The sequence below is a fragment of the Haemaphysalis longicornis genome, unplaced genomic scaffold (assembly GCF_048455015.1).
Source record: "Haemaphysalis longicornis isolate Haplotype H1 unplaced genomic scaffold, Haemaphysalis longicornis Haplotype H1 scaffold_1, whole genome shotgun sequence".
Lineage (NCBI taxonomy): Eukaryota > Metazoa > Arthropoda > Arachnida > Ixodida > Ixodidae > Haemaphysalis > Haemaphysalis longicornis.
The window spans coordinates 327599354-327617977 of NW_027526203.1; the positions used below are offsets into that span (position 1 = coordinate 327599354).

Here is an 18624-nt window from a genome sequence, read left to right on the forward strand (position 1 = left end):
CCAAGGGAAAATCCTTGCGGTTGGGGACTTGGTTCTCCTTCGAGACTCGCAACTACCCCGGCGGCAATGGAGCCTTGCAAGAATCCAAAAGGTGTTCCCAGGACGAGATGGAAAGATCCGATCGTGCATCCTGAGAATGCCCGGAGGGTCAACGCTCAAGCGACCGATACAGCTAGTGTACCCATTGGAAATTACGTAGCAGTAAAAGAAAATGACTTCCGTCATTTTGGGGGGGAATGTGTGGAAAAACGAAACCGAAACTCAAAACGAAGAGCTTGGTTCGGCTAGATAGCAACACGCAACCGAAAGAATCCAAGCCAAGATAAGAGGAGAAGACCCTGGAGAAGAGGAGAAGGCGAGAGAGGAGAGAGAAAGGAAAGATGGAGTTAAATTTCGCCTATCCATCTTCTTGGCGAACTGATGGAGACGAAATAGTGATGTTCTTTTGATGCGCGAGCCGAGAGGATGATCTCGACTCGCTCCGATGACCGACGACCGATGCTTGGAGCGGGTGAGGGATGAGGACTGCCTTCCTTGCTGGATATTAGGTTTATTTACATTATTTACAAAACTCCAACTTTACATCAGGTCAGAGTGACGGTTACATTGTCACTCTGACAGCAGCAGCCTGTTCGGCCGAGATCTATACTAAACTAGATCCCCTCTCGACCGACCTCCGACAAAACCCAACACTCCGGTTTTGATACGAAAAACCCCGCCTCCAAGAAGGGGGCGTACAAGAAAGAGAGAAAAAACATTTCAAAACAATTATTACGAACATTGATTGGCCACAGGAACCAGCCAATCACACACATGTCCCCACCTGCGGTCACGTGACCTAACACTCTCTCTCTTATGCACTCAAAGTGCGTTTCCTACGCACGCTGTTACACCCGGCCAGAAAATACAGAACATCTGCGGCCTAAAGTGAACCATCCATTACGTTCAGCGGGCGGCATCTGCACAAACAACAGCCAAGCCGAGGGCCCGGAGCGGTCCTCGCGCGGCTGACCTCCCTCCGCGCGGCGCCTCCCGCGCGGCGGGACAATAGGGTTGCTAATTCCCTCCCAGACGAAGGGGCGCCGCCGGCCACCCAAACAGACCACGTGGAGAGACGCTGCCAGCCGAGGCGACCATCGTCGAGGCGAACGACCCATCGACGAAGAGCGCCCGCCGCCGGAGTCGAAGATTTTCCAAACTTACACCGCGCGCGCTTTCAACACTCAGAGATACGATCATCTGGCCTCCCGTCAGCTTGTTATGCCGAATGACCCTGCCACCCTCGACGCGACAGAGGCACTCAGGCTAATCGCCCCCATCCTTTGACAGACAAAAGGACGGGCACAACAGCTCTCCGCGGCTCCGAACATGGCGTCCGCGCGGCTACATGAAAGGGGCACGGGAAAGTAGCCACCAGCGGAGGCGACGCCAATACATGGGCCACCGGCGGCCTTCATTAATTACATGCGGAGCCCGAACTTAACACCTCCGCACTAAGAATGTTGTCCGTACACTAGCTGTACGTACAACATCAACTCTCCTGCAGGTTATGTCTTACGGCAGAGTCAGAACTAAAAAAAAACACACTCAAGCCGTTACGCAAGTACAATACAACGCGGGTACAATACAGTACAACAAAAAAAAATTAACCCGCTACACACCTACCCAAACAGCACAACGCGCCGGCCAACTGCACCAAAAACGGATACAACACGGTACACTCAGTGCCTTTGCCTAGCCATGGCTTGCGCAACATCAAACAATAAACGAAGACGCTCAACTACAGGGCCTGTGAGAACAAACTCGTGGCACCCTCTACCATTAAAGGCAACCAACCCCACGAAGGGTATAAATGTTACAACTTGACAACTGGATGAATGACACCATCCATCCTTAACCGTTCAGCGCATGTAGGAACATTCTTTCACTCTAATGAAAGAAAAAAAACAACACCCGAACAAAACCCAAACGCTCAAAATGAGGCTACTCCTGCACCAATAACAAAACGTTTAAAGAAAGTTCAGCGTTTCTTCACGCACTCGCGGACGCCGGTTCTTCCGGAATGCGACACAGATTGTTCGTCCCGGTTGCGATTCACTCGCTGTCCACATGCGATGTACTGAAAGTTCACTTTTCAGTACTTCAGACACTAGTTCGCACACAAGCGCCACAAGTGGGCCCTACCTGCACATTCCATGGCCCACCATGACCACATGCCAACGAGCGCAAATAAAGAAAGGCACTCGCCATTGTACCCAGAGGTAAACTCCCTACCATGCTGTAACAGCGGCTCTACTCCTCAGGAAGACAGCGTTAAGACCGCCAGGCTGCGCTTCTCGCAAATCACACGACTTACGACAGCTGAACGCAACCTACACATGCACAATAAAAAAAAAACTAAAAACAGGGGGAGAACTACAATACAGGTAAAACTAAGAATAACGCTCGTCGGAGCGAACCCTACACATAAAAAAAAACAGCAGAACAAAAAACGCAAAACGCTAACCACTAAGTGTGCGGCAAACAACACTGAACCGTCCCTGTCTCGCACTGCACACTATTCAGCGCTAACGCCCCTTTCCGCGGCGGCACACACCGACCGTCGCACGGAAGCTGATTCCGTGTTGTGCGCCACCAGCTGATCCTACACGAACCCTGGTTCGGCTCGCGGTGTCCTGTGCTCCCGGGAGAGAAGGAACACCCTACTCGGCGGTAGCGCGTACGACGATGTCGCACCTGCGCCGCCGCACCTGCCGCCGCCTTCCGCGTTCTCGGGCGTGTCGGAATCGACCTACGCTCAAGACGCCGCGGACCCCCTGCGCATTCATGCTTCGCGCACGGAAGCTCCACAATTAGGCGCGCCGATCCGCTGCCCTCACCTGACGGCTGTGCTACCTCTGCACCTCCCTGCGCGGCCACGGCAACATTGCCCGCCGCCACAGAAAGAATCGCTGCAGCTAAGACATTTGTCTCACGCGATTCCAAGATCTCATCTGCAACAGTGGGAACGCCAACGTGTTGCCCAACAACTGGGGTGGCTTCGGCCACCTCCACGACATTTCCACTCTCCTTCTCCCGTGGCGCTCGAAGCGCCCACGAGGGAACAAACACCGTGAAAAGATTGGCGTCCTCTTCGAGTTCGCCGATCCTGCGGAGCTTCGCTTTCTCGTAAGCGATCTCCGCCCTCCCTTGGGCTAGTTGAGCACTGAGCTCCTCAGCCGTCCACACGGACGGGCTATCCGCGCCCCGGCTACCCGCTAGCCTAGCTTTTTCCAAAGCGTGCTGGGCATTTTTGAGAGCTAATTGAGCTCTCAACTCCTCAATCTCGAGCACAATGGCACTAACCTTCCGGTCGGTGCCGCGACATCCCGTTAGCATAGTGGCCATGGTGAACCCGGAGAAAACAAATCAGGGCCCACCTGTGCTCGCTCCGGGTTCGGTCGGGTCGCAGTGTCGCTGGTGCAGCAGCTCGTGGACCCGATGCGCCGCTCTCGCCGCTGGGATGAGGCCGCGCTCCCTGGGCCAGAGCCCACGAGGCCTCCCGCTGAGGTGTCGCCCCGTTCAACCGCGGCTTACGCCGCCCTGGGCCAGAGCCCGCGAGGCCTCCCACTGAGGTGTCGCCCCGTTGAACCGCGGCTTACGCCGCCCTGGGCCGGAGCCCACGAGGCCTCCCGCTGAGGTGTCGCCCCGTTGAACCGCGGCTTGCGCCGCCCTGGGCCGGAGCCCCCGAGGCCTCCCGCTGAGGTGCCGCCCCGTTGAACCGCGGCTTACGCCGCCCTGGGCCGGAGCCCACGAGGCCTCCCGCTGAGGTGTCGCCCCGTTGAACCGCGGCTTACGCCGCCCTGGGCCGGAGCCCACGAGGCCTCCCGCTGAGGTGTCGCCCCGTTGCCGTTGAACCGCGGCTGCTGCCGCACTGAGCCGGAACTCACGAGGCCTCCCGCTGAGGTGTCGCCCCGTCGATGCTTGGAGTCTGGCTCGTCGTTGGTCGGAGCCGAACCTTGCGTTGAAGGAGTCTCTCCGCAATGCCCCACCAGCTCCAGCCGATGGTCGTGGTCATCCTGTCGACTGCGCCAGTTAAATTTCGCCTATCCATCTTCTTGGCGAACTGATGGAGACGAAATAGTGATGTTCTTTTGATGCGCGAGCCGAGAGGATGATCTCGACTCGCTCCGATGACCGACGACCGATGCTTGGAGCGGGTGAGGGATGAGGACTGCCTTCCTTGCTGGATATTAGGTTTATTTACATTATTTACAAAACTCCAACTTTACATCAGGTCAGAGTGACGGTTACATTGTCACTCTGACAGCAGCAGCCTGTTCGGCCGAGATCTATACTAAACTAGATCCCCTCTCGACCGACCTCCGACAAAACCCAACACTCCGGTTTTGATACGAAAAACCCCGCCTCCAAGAAGGGGGCGTACAAGAAAGAGAGAAAAAACATTTCAAAACAATTATTACGAACATTGATTGGCCACAGGAACCAGCCAATCACACACATGTCCCCACCTGCGGTCACGTGACCTAACACTCTCTCTCTTATGCACTCAAAGTGCGTTTCCTACGCACGCTGTTACACCCGGCCAGAAAATACAGAACATCTGCGGCCTAAAGTGAACCATCCATTACGTTCAGCGGGCGGCATCTGCACAAACAACAGCCAAGCCGAGTGCCCGGAGCGGTCCTCGCGCGGCTGACCTCCCTCCGCGCGGCGCCTCCCGCGCGGCGGGACAATAGGGTTGCTAATTCCCTCCCAGACGAAGGGGCGCCGCCGGCCACCCAAACAGACCACGTGGAGAGACGCTGCCAGCCGAGGCGACCATCGTCGAGGCGAACGACCCATCGACGAAGAGCGCCCGCCGCCGGAGTCGAAGATTTTCCAAACTTACACCGCGCGCGCTTTCAACACTCAGAGATACGATCATCTGGCCTCCCGTCAGCTTGTTATGCCGAATGACCCTGCCACCCTCGACGCGACAGAGGCACTCAGGCTAATCGCCCCCATCCTTTGACAGACAAAAGGACGGGCACAACAGCTCTCCGCGGCTCCGAACATGGCGTCCGCGCGGCTACATGAAAGGGGCACGGGAAAGTAGCCACCAGCGGAGGCGACGCCAATACATGGGCCACCGGCGGCCTTCATTAATTACATGCGGAGCCCGAACTTAACAGATGGCGCGAACGGAAGCCTAACAAGAGGCACGGTTATTGTAGCTCCTTACAACCGTTAAATAAATAAGTGTTTGTGTCTAAACGACGTCTCCTACCTTCAACGATTCCCACACAGCAATCAGTGACTTAACTTTCAAATTCGATATTATTGAATGTCTAAACGCACGCGTTCACAATTCCATTGAGTTTCCCCCGTAGCTGAGAAGTTCTCGTGCACTGGCGTCTAATGATTTTATTGGAAAACGAGTGCCTCATAAATCCGAACATACGGTGTCGTTTAAGAGCCCACAGCGGATGGTATCAAAAAGCGTCCTGGGGCGCAGGAGGTCCCGACGGAGATCAGGAGTGAAGTGAAGAGGTGACTGCGTTTATATAATACTAAACAAAACGAACTCGTTAATGTTCCTCGGTACACTTAGGTCCGCTACGTATCGACGGGGAAGCCGTGATACTTACGCATTCAATGCACTTAAGCAGGCTTAAGTGCACCGAGGAATTTTTGGACAAGGTGTGTGTTAACAAACAGGTAATGGCGTCTTCATTTCTGCAAGGGTAAACTGGTAAAAGGTGATAGATTCCCGATCTGAAATGTAGGGCGACAAGGACATACCATCACACCAAAATTGTTCACAGAATGTCTGCGAAATGTATTCAGGAGGCTTGACGGGAAAAACTTAGGCTTACGGATAAACTGGGAATACTTGAGTCATTTGAGGTTTGCAGAAGACATAGTTTTGCTCAGTGAATCTGCAGAACTCCAAAAAATGACGGAAGAACAAAAATTAGGAAGCTTCACTGTGGGCTGAAAGGAAAATATGAATAAAACTAAAGTATTATGAATAAACAGGCTGAACGCGTCTTCTTCAGCCTAGGTAACGAAATGCTGGAACAACTAGAAAAATATAGCAACCTTGGCCAGATGGTCGGGGCTGATCTCGACCACGAGAAAGAAATACAGCGCAGAGTAGGAATGGGTTGGCGTGCATTGGGCAAGCACTCTGAACTAATGGAAAGTAAGCTACCTCTATCCCTAAAAAGAAAGGTATTCAACCAATGCATCGTGCCGGTGATGACATATGGAGCGGAAATTTGGCGCCTTATTAAACAACTAGAAATCAAACTTAGGCCCGCCTAACGGGCCATGGAGCGGATAATGTTAGGAGTAACGCTTAGGGACACAAAAAGAGCAACCTGGATTAGGGAGCAAACCCGGATAGAGGATATCATGGTTCAGGTTAAGAAAAAGAAATGGATTTGCCATGTGGTATGACGAACTGATAAGAGGTGGACCACAAGGGCAGCAGCATGGACACCGAGAGATGGAACTAGAAGAAGAGGAAGGCCATTAACTCGATGGTGCGAGGAAATAAGAAAATTCGGAGGCAAGGAATGGACGGGGTCAGCGCGGGACAGAGGCGAGTGGAGGTCAATGGGGGCGGCCTTTGTCCTGCAGTGGACCTAAATAGGCTGTTGTTGTTGTTGTTGTTGATGATGATGATTAAACTGCAAAAACACCCGCTTGTAGGAGAGCGTATCACGGGCCTCATCACAACCGCAGCGATGGCTCAGAGGTACAGCACTCGCCTCGTATGCGGGAGGTACTGGGTTCGAATCGTGGTATCACCGGGCACCCACCGGTTTCTTTATAGGGTACAGGCGTCCCCGGTAGAGTGCGGACCCTTGAAAGGGGAATTCATGCCTGGAAAGCTACCTGTACCCTTGCGAGGGGCCCCTGACCCTTGTCCATCTGGCGGGGCCCCCGGCCATCATGCCGCGATGCGGCATTGCCGGGGGTAAAAGAGCCTGCCACAGGCGGTGTCGAGTTGCGCGTCCAACGTGGCTGTGGAAGGCACCATGTGCATTCGTGTGCCTTGGTGGCACCGGCCACCTAGCGGTAAAATAGTTCCAAGCGACTCCCCGGCCTGGCGCTCGGCCCTTGTGTGAGACTACAACGCTTGGGAAGTTCACCCGGCTTGCACGGGAAATCGCCCCTATGGAGAGGGGCGGCTGCAAAAACGCAGAAACTTTTTTTTTTGCAAATCAATTTATAGCTGACCTCGTAAGTCGGCTTTAGCATGTGAAGCACCAAAGTTCGATTTTATTACTTTACATTAATTTTGTAATTTCGCACTCTGAGTGGCCCCTGCTTTGACAATTTACTTTTTCTAATTTTGCAATTAGCTGCATCCATTCACCGATGCCGCCTCACAGCATGATGATGTTATCAACTTATCTGTGACAGCTGATAGTGTGCCTTTCAATTTCAGTACAACCTATATTTGGGTGGAGCCTGATACTTTACAAAGAATGGCAAAATGTCGTAGCAAGCTATTTGATACGATATTGTGAGATGTGACATAGTGAATGTGAACACTGCTTTAAGCGCTCTGAAATATTGCAGGTACCGTTATATCAACGTCATATGGTTCTGCATGCACTGGCTGGCCATGAGCAACTCCTGCTACAACCCGTTCATCTACGCCATCTACAGTGTGAGTATATTTTAAAAATTGGCCGCGTACCGGATCACGTCGATGTAACGTCGTCGAAATGAGATAGTATTCCGCCGCCACTGGCACGTAAATGCCTCTCTTCTCTCTCTTCCCACCTTTCACGTTCCCCCTCTTCCTTTTCGCTCCTCCCACGACAAACATAGAGGAGGTTCGCTAAAGTCAATTCAATTTCCCCGCTTTCCACTGCACGCGCCATCTACTGGAACCTTTCGTTTCTGTTGAACTTGGAGAGAGAAAGAGAGACAAACATTTATTATACTGGTGAGCAGGAGGATGTTCGTGGTGCCTCCACCCCCGCCACGAGGTCCAGGTTCGCGCCCCAGCTATTTTTGTATTTTAGTGTCAAAATGGTGTTTTCAACACGTATTTTATTTAGCTTCGCAAATTTCAGCCACACGTGTATTTTCAATTATGAGAACAGTGCGAGCATCAGTCGTGCATTGCAGCTTTGCGGTTTCTTTTTTCTCAACTATGCGGACAAGTATGAAGTATGTTTCTAGATTCAGTGGTTCAAATAGGTTTTTCCTATATAAACTTCTCGTTCAAAAATCCGATTGCGGTATTCCGACATGGTAGAAGCAGGTTGAATTTGGGGAGGGGTGCACGAACGTGCGAAATTAGAAGAATTATGCACCCTTCCGTGAATCTTTCTTCATGCGAAATCAAATGCCGCAGGGTCAAAGTCAAAGCCGCTGCGGCCAAAAGTGCAAACTGCGTACGATTTAACGTCATAGCTCTACGAGTGAAAGTTCAGAAACTCAGACGGCAACCAAGAAATCTCTGACGACAAAGCTTCGCGTTCAACCATTATCGCCGTTAGAGGGACGGGTGGATGTTTTTTTTTTTTCTCACTTGGCTGTAGTTCCCGTAAGAGGGCGGCAGTGACATTTGGAAACCTCAAAGGGGCCAGAAAGACAATATACACCTTTGTTTTCGTTGAAGAAAAAAAGACAGGCAGAACTTCAAAAATAAATAAATGAAAGTTCTAAAGTTGCAGTGACATCTACGTTTAGTTCTTAAGATGTACGACGCGATAGCGCCACATTGACACTGAAAGAGCGTTTTGGAACGGAGTTGCTGCGTTTACGATTTCTGCTTTCCAAGCACTAAGAGAGCCATGAGAGCAAGACTAGCCTCAACTCTTTTGAATCGCCGTGCGACAAGACAGACAGACGCCACCTACGCTTGTGTGGCTTAAGATGCGGGCCTGAACGGTTGCGGCTGCTTGGTGTTGGTCAATTTCAGCGAACAGTCCAGTGCCTGTGGTTCAAATTGCTTATTCCTTCATGTCGTGGCAGGTCTGGACAATTCGTATGTTGCTTAGAGAGAGATTGAAAGAATACCTTTCTTCAGTAAGAAATAGTGGGAGTGTGTGCAGAGGGGGACCCAAAGTCCAGAGCTACGGATGCAGCAGCTTCTTCCCTGCACCCTCAGGCTGATCTTGACGTTACGATCTGGTCCAGGCTGGCTCCCATTTCTCCACAGAAATGGAATGTGCAATGTCTGAGTGGTTCTCCCCTGAGCATCCCCTTGAAAATGACTGGGTTGCGTGGAAGGTAGTTCATGTTTACCGCATTTAGAACAGTTTTCATTCCCCGTCAGTTGTTTCCTACCGAGCATCTTCACCCGAATGGATTTGCGAATACATAGATTGGTTTGTATCCACCGCAGAGTTTGCGATTCCTCAGCCTTGGAGCGCTTTATGGCCCACGAAGGATCGTGTTCGTAGGTATAGAAAGAGGAGACGTTCTACGTATTTTTCGGGGAGGGGAGTGTGGCAGACGGGGTCGCAAGGAGCGTGCTATGTGAGCTCGTGTGCTTCTTGGTCAGCAACGTTAGTCCCTTCAAGACCCCCGAATCTGGGTGTCTATGTAATTTGCACATCATTCATTGGAAATGGCAGAATCTGTCGGGAACGTTTAGGTGATCTGCCTGTAATGATTTTTCAAATGCTGTAATGACAGTTTTTAATAATTCACGCGAGCGTTTGTTCTTCACGTGACTTCATGTGAGCGTTTGTTCGCTCGCTCCCTCGCTCGCTTGTTCATTCGCTCGTTCGTTCGCATAGGCCTCACTGCCGCAACTGAGCCGCTCTGCACCGCTCTTAACAGATCAGATGTTTAAGCTTGGGCTTAGTCCGGTGGCACGGCGTCGTCCAGGATTGGGCGTGCGCTTGTGGCACGTGAGAAGCTCGCAGAAAACCAAGAAGGAAGGAAGGAAGGAAACTTTATTAAGAAAGGATGGCCCGAAGCCGCAGGGGAAGGGGGAGGGCAGGAAGGACGCTAGTAATGTCCAGCCATCGACGCCGCACAGACAAAGCTCCAGAGTGCTGTCAAGGTGTCCTTGACACGCCAAGAGGGCCGAATCCACTCTTCGTAGGAGTGGACCCACGCCGGGCGGTGTTGGGCGCCAAGTAACCAAGAAAACAGTTCACGTGCGTCCGCGCCTCAAACGGGGAGCACAGTCCCCGAGTACGCGCTACAGACGCCGAGTTCGTAAAGCCGGTTACCTCGTGTTCTGGCACGTGCTAACGCGGTATACATTGGGATAGATGTGAAAGGCTGCGGACAAAACGATCCTGTACTGCAGTCATGTAGAACTTTCAGCGGCAAGTTCGGACATCCGTGTGAGGTGCAACAGCCGGGTCTCCGACGAAGGGAGAGGGGCCACCAGCTGTGCTGTTTCTCCAGCCTTGCACCACTAGTGCAAGCTGCGCCAATTTTTCTGAAGTAGCTATCCAATGCATTTATTGCTGCAACAGAAAGGGAGGGGACAATAGCCGCTACATTGCTATAATGAGGCAGTTCGTGCGCTCAAAGAACGCCAAGGCTCGGGAAAGAGAGAAAAATCTTTTGAGCAGGTTTACAACTTATCTGATGGGCATAGAGCTGTAATTTTTGGATGAGGTACTTTGTGATCCCCTATTTTAAGTACTGGATGGGTTTGTGGACTACGTTCTGAAAGCACTTAGGATATAGGAACAAGTTGAAAGAACGGTTGCAGGGTCCTTTTAAAACAGGGTGATGTGCAGTAACCGCCCAGGTTCCAAGTTTACTTCGGTAAAATACAAAAAACGCGACCACGTCCGGCATTTCGCTTTAATTGGCGTTAATCTTTGCCCTCGTAATTGGATTTAGCCCCCATGGACACACTGCACACGCTCCCAGTGGATTTTTCTTTCTCGGTAACCAGAACAAAATTCAGATTCAGAAGGACCTTTCCACCTGTGGTACTATAGTGCCATCCAGAAGTATGTGATTGAACTACCTCTCTGCGACGATTGAATTACAAGTCCACGACTTGCCGTGCCAGGAGTTTATGAACGGCGTTCACGCGTACACCAGAAATGCATGGTAGCGGATGGCCTAAACTCCCCACAGAGCATTTCCGTCGGTGTTTCATTGTTCAAGCCAGCCATGCTCCGTGGTACCCCGACGGTACCCTACGCACTAAAATGCGCAATTTCAACTCAGAAGGAACGAGGTTCATAAAAGAACAAACAGGCAGCAATTCGAAAGAATGGAGGCTGAGCCGCAGCGCCCGTGCCGACTGCACCGAGTCGACTGGAAATGTTCAAATTTCCTGGACCTTATACGCTGCGAGCGCGAAAAGAACAAAGGGAAATACGCCTCGTCAGAGATGAAAAGACACGTTGACCCAAATCCGGGCAATACCCCCACGCCCGGAAAGCGGCCCGCCGCCGCCCGCGTCCCGCGTCCCGCGTATGCGGCTTTGGGGGCCAGCGACCAGCGCGGTAGCGGCCACGCAACACGGAGCGCTTTTTATCTGCCGTCCATGGGGAGCGGAAGCGCCCAGCCATCGAACGCCGAGTGATCCGAAAAACTCGCACGCCGAAAGATAGAAAGCTGGGAGCTTCGGAGGGCACACGTGCGCTCTGAGCGGCGGGGAAAGTCGGAAAATGAGGCGGGGGAAAAGTATGTACGTCGCAGAGGAGAGCAAATGCTGAGCCCTTTGTGGATTACTGAGCCAGGATTACGCAAACGTCACTAAGGGTATCGTGACCTCGAAACGGCGACAAAAGCGAAAAAAGCCGCGTCGTAATGGCGCTCCGCTAATCATCGGTAACACCTCACTATCTGGTCGTTGAGTTGAGAACATAAAAGACGGGAAATGCGGAGGCAACCCTCGAAGTACGACGACAATACATAGGTCCTGTTGTCGTAAGAAACGGGCCCTTTCCCCTAGCCAAAGATAAATTAGTAACAAAAATAAACATAAAAAGCACCGTGGTTGTAAAAGGATGTAGTTCCAAGCATTTAAGTGGAATGAGCTAATGCTTTTTTATTACTGGACTGAGGTCTGAAGGCTGGACTCTAAAAAAAAAAAAAAAGCCGTGCAGGAAAACGAAGCCACATTAGAGGAAATCCTGCTTTGGAAAATTAAGTGACCTTTAAAAGAAAATTTCCCATCAATTCACTGGCGGGATTTGATCTATGGCAAACCTAAGGAACAAGTGGTTGTGCAAAGCAATATTTTTTTTTAATCGGAGGCAATTATTTTCTTTTTGGATTTTTTTTGTCGCCATACACGATGTTTAGGAAGTTCAGTGCTTTTCTGGGCCGATAAACTTCTGGTTCCAGTGCATTCCTATCATGGCGTATGATTTCAACATGACTGGATATTTTTTTTTATTATAGCCATAATGTACAGCGAAAATGACTTGAATGTTTCCTTTTTTCAGAAATTTTTCATTAACCCCTAGAGACCCGTTGGATACTGCACTGATTTACGCTGATATGAGTAACCCTTACGAAAATGTAAACGTTGTTTTAGAGGGTTTCCTTATAACCAACTCCTAATGGGCGTGTTTTTACGTGTTTTTACTTATACCTCAATGTGTTCTGGACATTGCTGTATGATATTGGTTATTGCTCACACTTGTTGCCCATACAAATGCCTGAAAACTAATTTCAGGATTTTCTCCTAAGAACCCTGTAAGAAAGGAGCGTGGTTTTCGAAATTACACCCAAAACTAGTGAAATCGTCTAAGATAGGTTATGTGCTTCGAAAACTGCGCGTATAACTAGGGCAAAAGAAGAGGCACATAGGAGCAGCGCTCTGTTTGCCTCTTGTTCCGTTCCAGTTATCCGAGTTGTTTTCGAAGCAAACGAGTACATAAACTAGCCAAACTTCACATTTTGATAAGGGGTGATATCAACGCGAAACCTAAAGTATCAACGCCAAACCCAAAGACATGAAAGTTCGGGGTTGCGTTCGTATCATGGCTACAGCAAATCAGTAAAGCTCAACTTTTTTTTATTTACACGCTATGGGAGCAAAGAAGCCTATAACGCGTAACTCGTTATAGGCTATAACACATTTACTCTTGGACCTGTTGGTCGACCGAAAAGCTCCGATTAGATCTGTGGACACACTGCACGTGCGTAAAACGGGGCTTTCATTGTGTCGAAACAGTTACTTGAAAATCGCGAACAAACAATGGTTCTGCATAAGACTGCATACACTCAACGATCATGAAGAAGAAGTACAATAGTATACCTTCATCTCACAAACCACGTATCGGTATACATCTAGACCGTTCGTTGATGCGTTTACTTATTCCGCGAAAAAAGTGTCGCATGGGTTTGTTCTTCCTTTGCGACATGGGTCCTTGAAGGTTTCACAATCGATTGGTGGTGCTTTCACCGCAGGTTGGACGCACGTTTCGTGCAGTTTCGGTGTCAGAAAGCTTTGGCGCTTCTCTTAACTTTGATAAGAAAAGGGGGGTAAAGTTTTTGATTATGTCTCAGGATATTTCAGATATCAAACGTTTTTTTCGCTCATGTCTATACGAAGTAAGTTATTTCAGGGCTTGCCGCAAGCAACGTCTGATGAACCCAGCGACCAGCCGGGAAAATGTATTCGGTATTTGGGGCCAAATTCCGCTTTTTCACAAATTTCTAATTATTTGTTAGACTCGTGAATATATTTCGAATGAAGCCCTAGTTCCAGCCATTTAGCATAACCACGTGCCTCCGGGAGGGGCCCATGTATTGAAAGCAGGCATGAGTTCCTAATTGTGTACAACGCCGTGGTAAACTACCTAATTATGAAAACTGAGATGACAAGTGTCATACCCATTCGTGTAATTAGTATACTGCCCTGCCCCTTCCCTGGGCATCGCTGGGTACTACCGCTAGTATGAGTATAAAATAAGGCCAGGACTGATGAAAATCCTTGGGGTCCTGTATCGTAACTTCTCATTCTTCATGGGAACGTTTTCGTATGCTTGAAAGCAGCGCTGCGCACGGATTGGTGTCACGGTGTCAATACACTTCCAATCTTTTAGTCAGAGAAAGCAGCGTGTTAAGATGTGTACATAGAAGTAACAATTTGTCGGGGTAGAATAGACTACCGAGTTATAAACTTAAACAGAAAGTACCGGGTTGTCAAGCTGTCATAAAAGTGTGTTATTTGGTTTCAATCACATTGTGCTACGAACCAGTTTCTTTAACATTCCAGATGACGAGTTATCCACCATCGTGTTGCGATAAACGCCCAGGGCGTGCAAATTTTTCAGGTCACAGTTCATGGTGAATGGCGGAGCAGGGGATTGATTAGTACACAGCACGACTGCTATTGCTCACCTGCCTGAGGTGCCGAAAAAAATAACCCCAAGCCCACATACCCCTGAACAGGGTAAACAATACAGAAAAGGTTGTGTACATAGCGCGAAAAGTGGTAAAAGGCAAAGAAATGTCCGTGGAATCAAGAGGCCGACTCTGCGTCTGTGTACATTACCCAGTTTTCTTCCAAAAACGAAGAAAAACGTGACTCACGTCCGCTTCCGAATGGCGTCGGCCGCCACCTCCGCGTCTAAAGAGCGACTCACGAAGCTCGCACTCGGCGTGATAGGCGCCTTATAGAAGCCTGCAGCCCCGACAGTGTCATTGCGGCCGCCGGCGGCTCTCCTGCGCGGGTCATATGCTTCGTTCCGGGCGCTAACCGTGTCTGCAGGGCGAATTCTTCCGCCCTTCTCGGCTGGCGGCCCCTCGCGCTGAAGATCGCGTGGCGCCGCTGCAGCGAATATGCTCCGACGGAGGACGGCTGCGTTGTTGCGCGACACGTACGAAGGCATGTCATAAGCGCCCGGGGACGATGGGTCTCGGGAGGCGGGCACGCGCGTTCCCGATTACGGAAGCATAGAAAGTGAACTACTTCCACGCACGCGTGACAGGGTGGTCGGAATTAAGACCACGGACGGACGTTGCGAACGACGCTGCAGATGTCTTCACGCCTCGGAGTGGCACATGGACGTGCGCGCTTGGACGTAAGGGGATGAATTATTAAGTAGCGAAAACAATAAAACAACGCAGAAATGGGAAAGCTGTCGTTCTTACCTTTGGAATCTCGAGCTACTTCCTGGCTGAGGGCTTGACGTTTCGTCCCTCACATCCCTGTTGCCTTTTTTTTTTGTTTCCCACACGCAGGAGAAATTCAGCGCCGAATTCAAGGCGAGAATGTCCTGCTGCTTGAAGAGGAAGTTCGAAGACAGCGCCTACATGGCCTCGTCCATCATCAGCCAGGTTTCATTTCGAATAAAGTATTAACGTGTGTGTGGCTGCTGCGTTCCTCTCTTTTATCATTTCTAAACACAGACTGTAGTATAGAAGTTTATTCCGCAGTTTTCGCTGTTTGGTGTGCCAACATAAGGCCAAAGGCCAAATGAAAATAGGCTTATTTAAGCTTGTCGCATGCAACTGTCTCGGAAATGCATGCTTGAACTTTTATATTTAACAGTGTAATGACAGTATACGTATGAAAAGTACGTGTAAGTCTCACAGGCAACAATTAAATAGCCGAAACCCAGCATCAGAGGGTTGAGCGGCTTGAGTTTCTCGTGCCAAATATGCCATTCTTTTTAAAAGTTTCTGCTTTTCTAACGTTGCCCCTAATGTTGCTTTGAGATAAAAGGCCACAGAAATTGCTCTGCCGCCTTTCCTGCCTTCAGGGGAGGCATGCAATTTTGGGGAGTGACAATCAATCCACGACTAAACACGCAAAACAGAGAATAGCTATCGATCTGTTGTCGGGTTTAACGCGCCGAAGCTACACAAGAGCTACAAGACGCGCCGTAGTGGAGGGCTGGGGATTAATTTTTACCACCTGGGCACCTTTACCGTGCGCCGAAATCTCGACACCAGATAATAGTTTGCATGGACTGATATTTCGAAATGTGCGCCGAATACAAGGCGTGTCGAAAACTCAAGCACGAAGTCCGCTTTTGAGAGCCAAGGTACCACCTAAAAATTTCACCTAAACTAGGGACTGGGCAAGTGTACACACTCAGAGAAAAGTTACAGGGGGAGAGTTTTTGAAACTATGACTATTAAAATTACGTGCATGCAGATGATACCATGGACAGTGATGCATCGCCCGGTGGTTAAAAATTCGGCAGAGGCACTTAAGACTGCGTGGGTGAAAAAATGCAAAAGCACAACGGCCAAACTCTACGCTCCAAAACAACGGCGAAGTCAGCTACGACGCCCGGAAGCCGTCGCGAACTGGCGGGCTTAAAAAAAAAGGCCGCGTACCAGCTTGATTCGCTGCAAATTGCGTTGAAAGAAAACAGCGTTCCGGCCACTGCTGCCATGCAACACCGCCTGCTCCCTGCCCCTCCAACCCTCCACCCGTTTCCCTCACAATCTCTTCCGCTGTGTCCATTTATAGCGAGATCCTGACACACCATCCCTGCTTGCTTAACATGTACCATCATAATAGACCAAGATCACGCCCTCTGGAGTCTACAACCATACACACCATTACAAACACACCTTACAAAGGATGCCTGACCGCAACAAGAACCACCGAAGAACAACGGCAACTGGCGGCGTACAATCAGGTAGAGGCTTGAAGACGTCACCAGAGGTCCTCCGGAATGTGAGGACTAAGCAGGCCCCGTGCATACATTTAATAAAATCTTTTCTCTCCCCTCTCCCTCGCTCTCTCGTCCACTACTGCATTTACTACTACCCCATCTCAATCCTGCCGATCCCATCCTTTTTTTCCCCTCACATTTGATAATCCCTCCCGTTACCCCACCTTCCAGTACCCCACCTTTTTGCACTCTGCTCCTTCCATCGTTACCCCGTACATTTCTTTGCTCTCGTCTTTCTTTTTTTCCAAACTGACTATCAGGAAAAAAAATGAGGTAGCACCAATTAAAACTGCAGCAAGACAGGAACCTCCTCCTGGTTCGTCAACTTATTGTGAAATGAAAGTGAATTATTGCGTTTTTTTTCTGCTGCTGAACAGTGCGTGCTGCTTTGAATTTGATATCTTGGTGACCGCTTTTCTGATGGAGGCTAAAAGCAAGAACGTCCGTGTGTTCGAGATTCCCCAGGTGGTCAAAATTAATCCGTTGCCCTCCACTACAGCGCGCCTCATCACCTGTGTAGCGACGGCGCGTTACACCTCGTAATCAATCACTCAATCAACTTGATATCTTCCAATACTCCGTTTTGGGCACATGACCCAGCATATTGCATATACAGTACGTCGATTCCGGATAATTCGAAGTCACTTAATTGGCATTTCTGGTTAATTGGAAATTATGTGGGTGGGGGAGGCTCTACATGAAATACTGTCCAAACACTCTTCGAAAAGTGGACGTTAATAGTCTACAATTTCGTGTAATTATCAATCATTTTGCGATATGAGGCTTTGAGGGATTGGACCATTTGATAAATTTGCTATTTTTGAAGTGAAAAATCAGATTTGTGCGCAGTAAGGTCTGGCGTGCGGTGAAGGGCAATGAAATCATTGAGGTTGTTCGATCCCACGAGGCCAGTAGCGAAAGTGGCATGAACGATGACGTTAAGACTGAGGCACAACTGCGGGTTGCGTTGTAGCATTATTTTGCTGCGGAAAACATTACAGAAGAAGCACTTGGACACATCTACAGTCTGCAGAATTTTTAAGTTCAAATTTTGAAGGTTCAACGCGCCAGAGCTCACCTCGGCCATAAAGCGTGCCTTAGTGGGAGGCTCAGGGTTAATCTATACCCCCTGAGGATACTTAACATGCGCTGAAATCTACCACACTGGTGTTTTCGCTTTTCGTCTCCATCATAAAGCAGCCACCGCGGCCGGAACCGAACGTCCTCTGGCTCAGCAGCGCAACGCCTTAGCCACTGCCTGAGCTACCGTGGATGGTAGTCTGTAGAATTTACTTTCTTCAGCAAGACTTTGAAAACCGGTGCAGAGGTAATTACCAATTTTTTTCATAAACTGATTTTTCAAGCTAATAAAATGTTCCTTTTGTTTTTGTAATGATTGGAAGTTCGTTTAATTGGAAGTTTCTCGTGGTCCCCATCAACTTCGTTACAACGGGAGTCGACTTTTTCGGGCTCAGATAAAAAGCTAAACATGATGTAGCCCTAAATGCATTGCCTGATAATGTATATCACACTCAGTGTCACACATTGGTGAAGTGCAATCAAAATACGCATTCTAGTTTATCGCATTGCCGTTAGGATTTATTGCGACCAGGGAGGGGTCCTTGTAGATGGTGTTACGACTTTTAAGAAGCACGCTAACATAGAGGAAAAAATGGTATGCAAATCGATATTCAAAATCAGCTTTCTTTAAAGGGCACATGCAGACAAAACACGTTTGGTTCATTGTAAAGATTGCCTCGTAATTAGCATACTAAAATCACTTTATCTTAAGCCCATTTGTGTCCACTCCAGGACGAAGGCCTCTCCCAAAGATCTCCAGCCACGCCTATCGAGTGCCTAGAGGACGATAGTGTGATTGTATAATCATTACTACTGACATCACTACTGACAACGTAAACTTCGCTAAAATAAGCTATATAATCAGGAAAAAATGGAATAGTCATGCGACCCACTAGCTCATTTCCCGCAACAGCACCAATGATGTCATACGCCCAGCTGTCCGCCTGACTGAGGCCGG

General features: G+C 49.6%; 1 protein-coding gene across 1 annotated transcript in view; it reads left to right on the top strand.

The window, feature by feature from the left end:
• The window catches only part of LOC144151950 (neuromedin-K receptor-like), a 72243-nt gene extending 56979 nt beyond the window's left edge, over nt 1-15264 (top strand). Inside the window, exons 3-4 of the mRNA XM_077683139.1 lie at nt 7576-7666; nt 15139-15264. Coding sequence (XP_077539265.1) covers nt 7576-7666; nt 15139-15258 — 211 coding nt within the window. The 3' untranslated portion in view covers nt 15259-15264. The remainder of the gene's footprint in view (nt 1-7575; nt 7667-15138) is intronic.
• Nucleotides 15265-18624: the final 3360 nt, after the last annotated feature.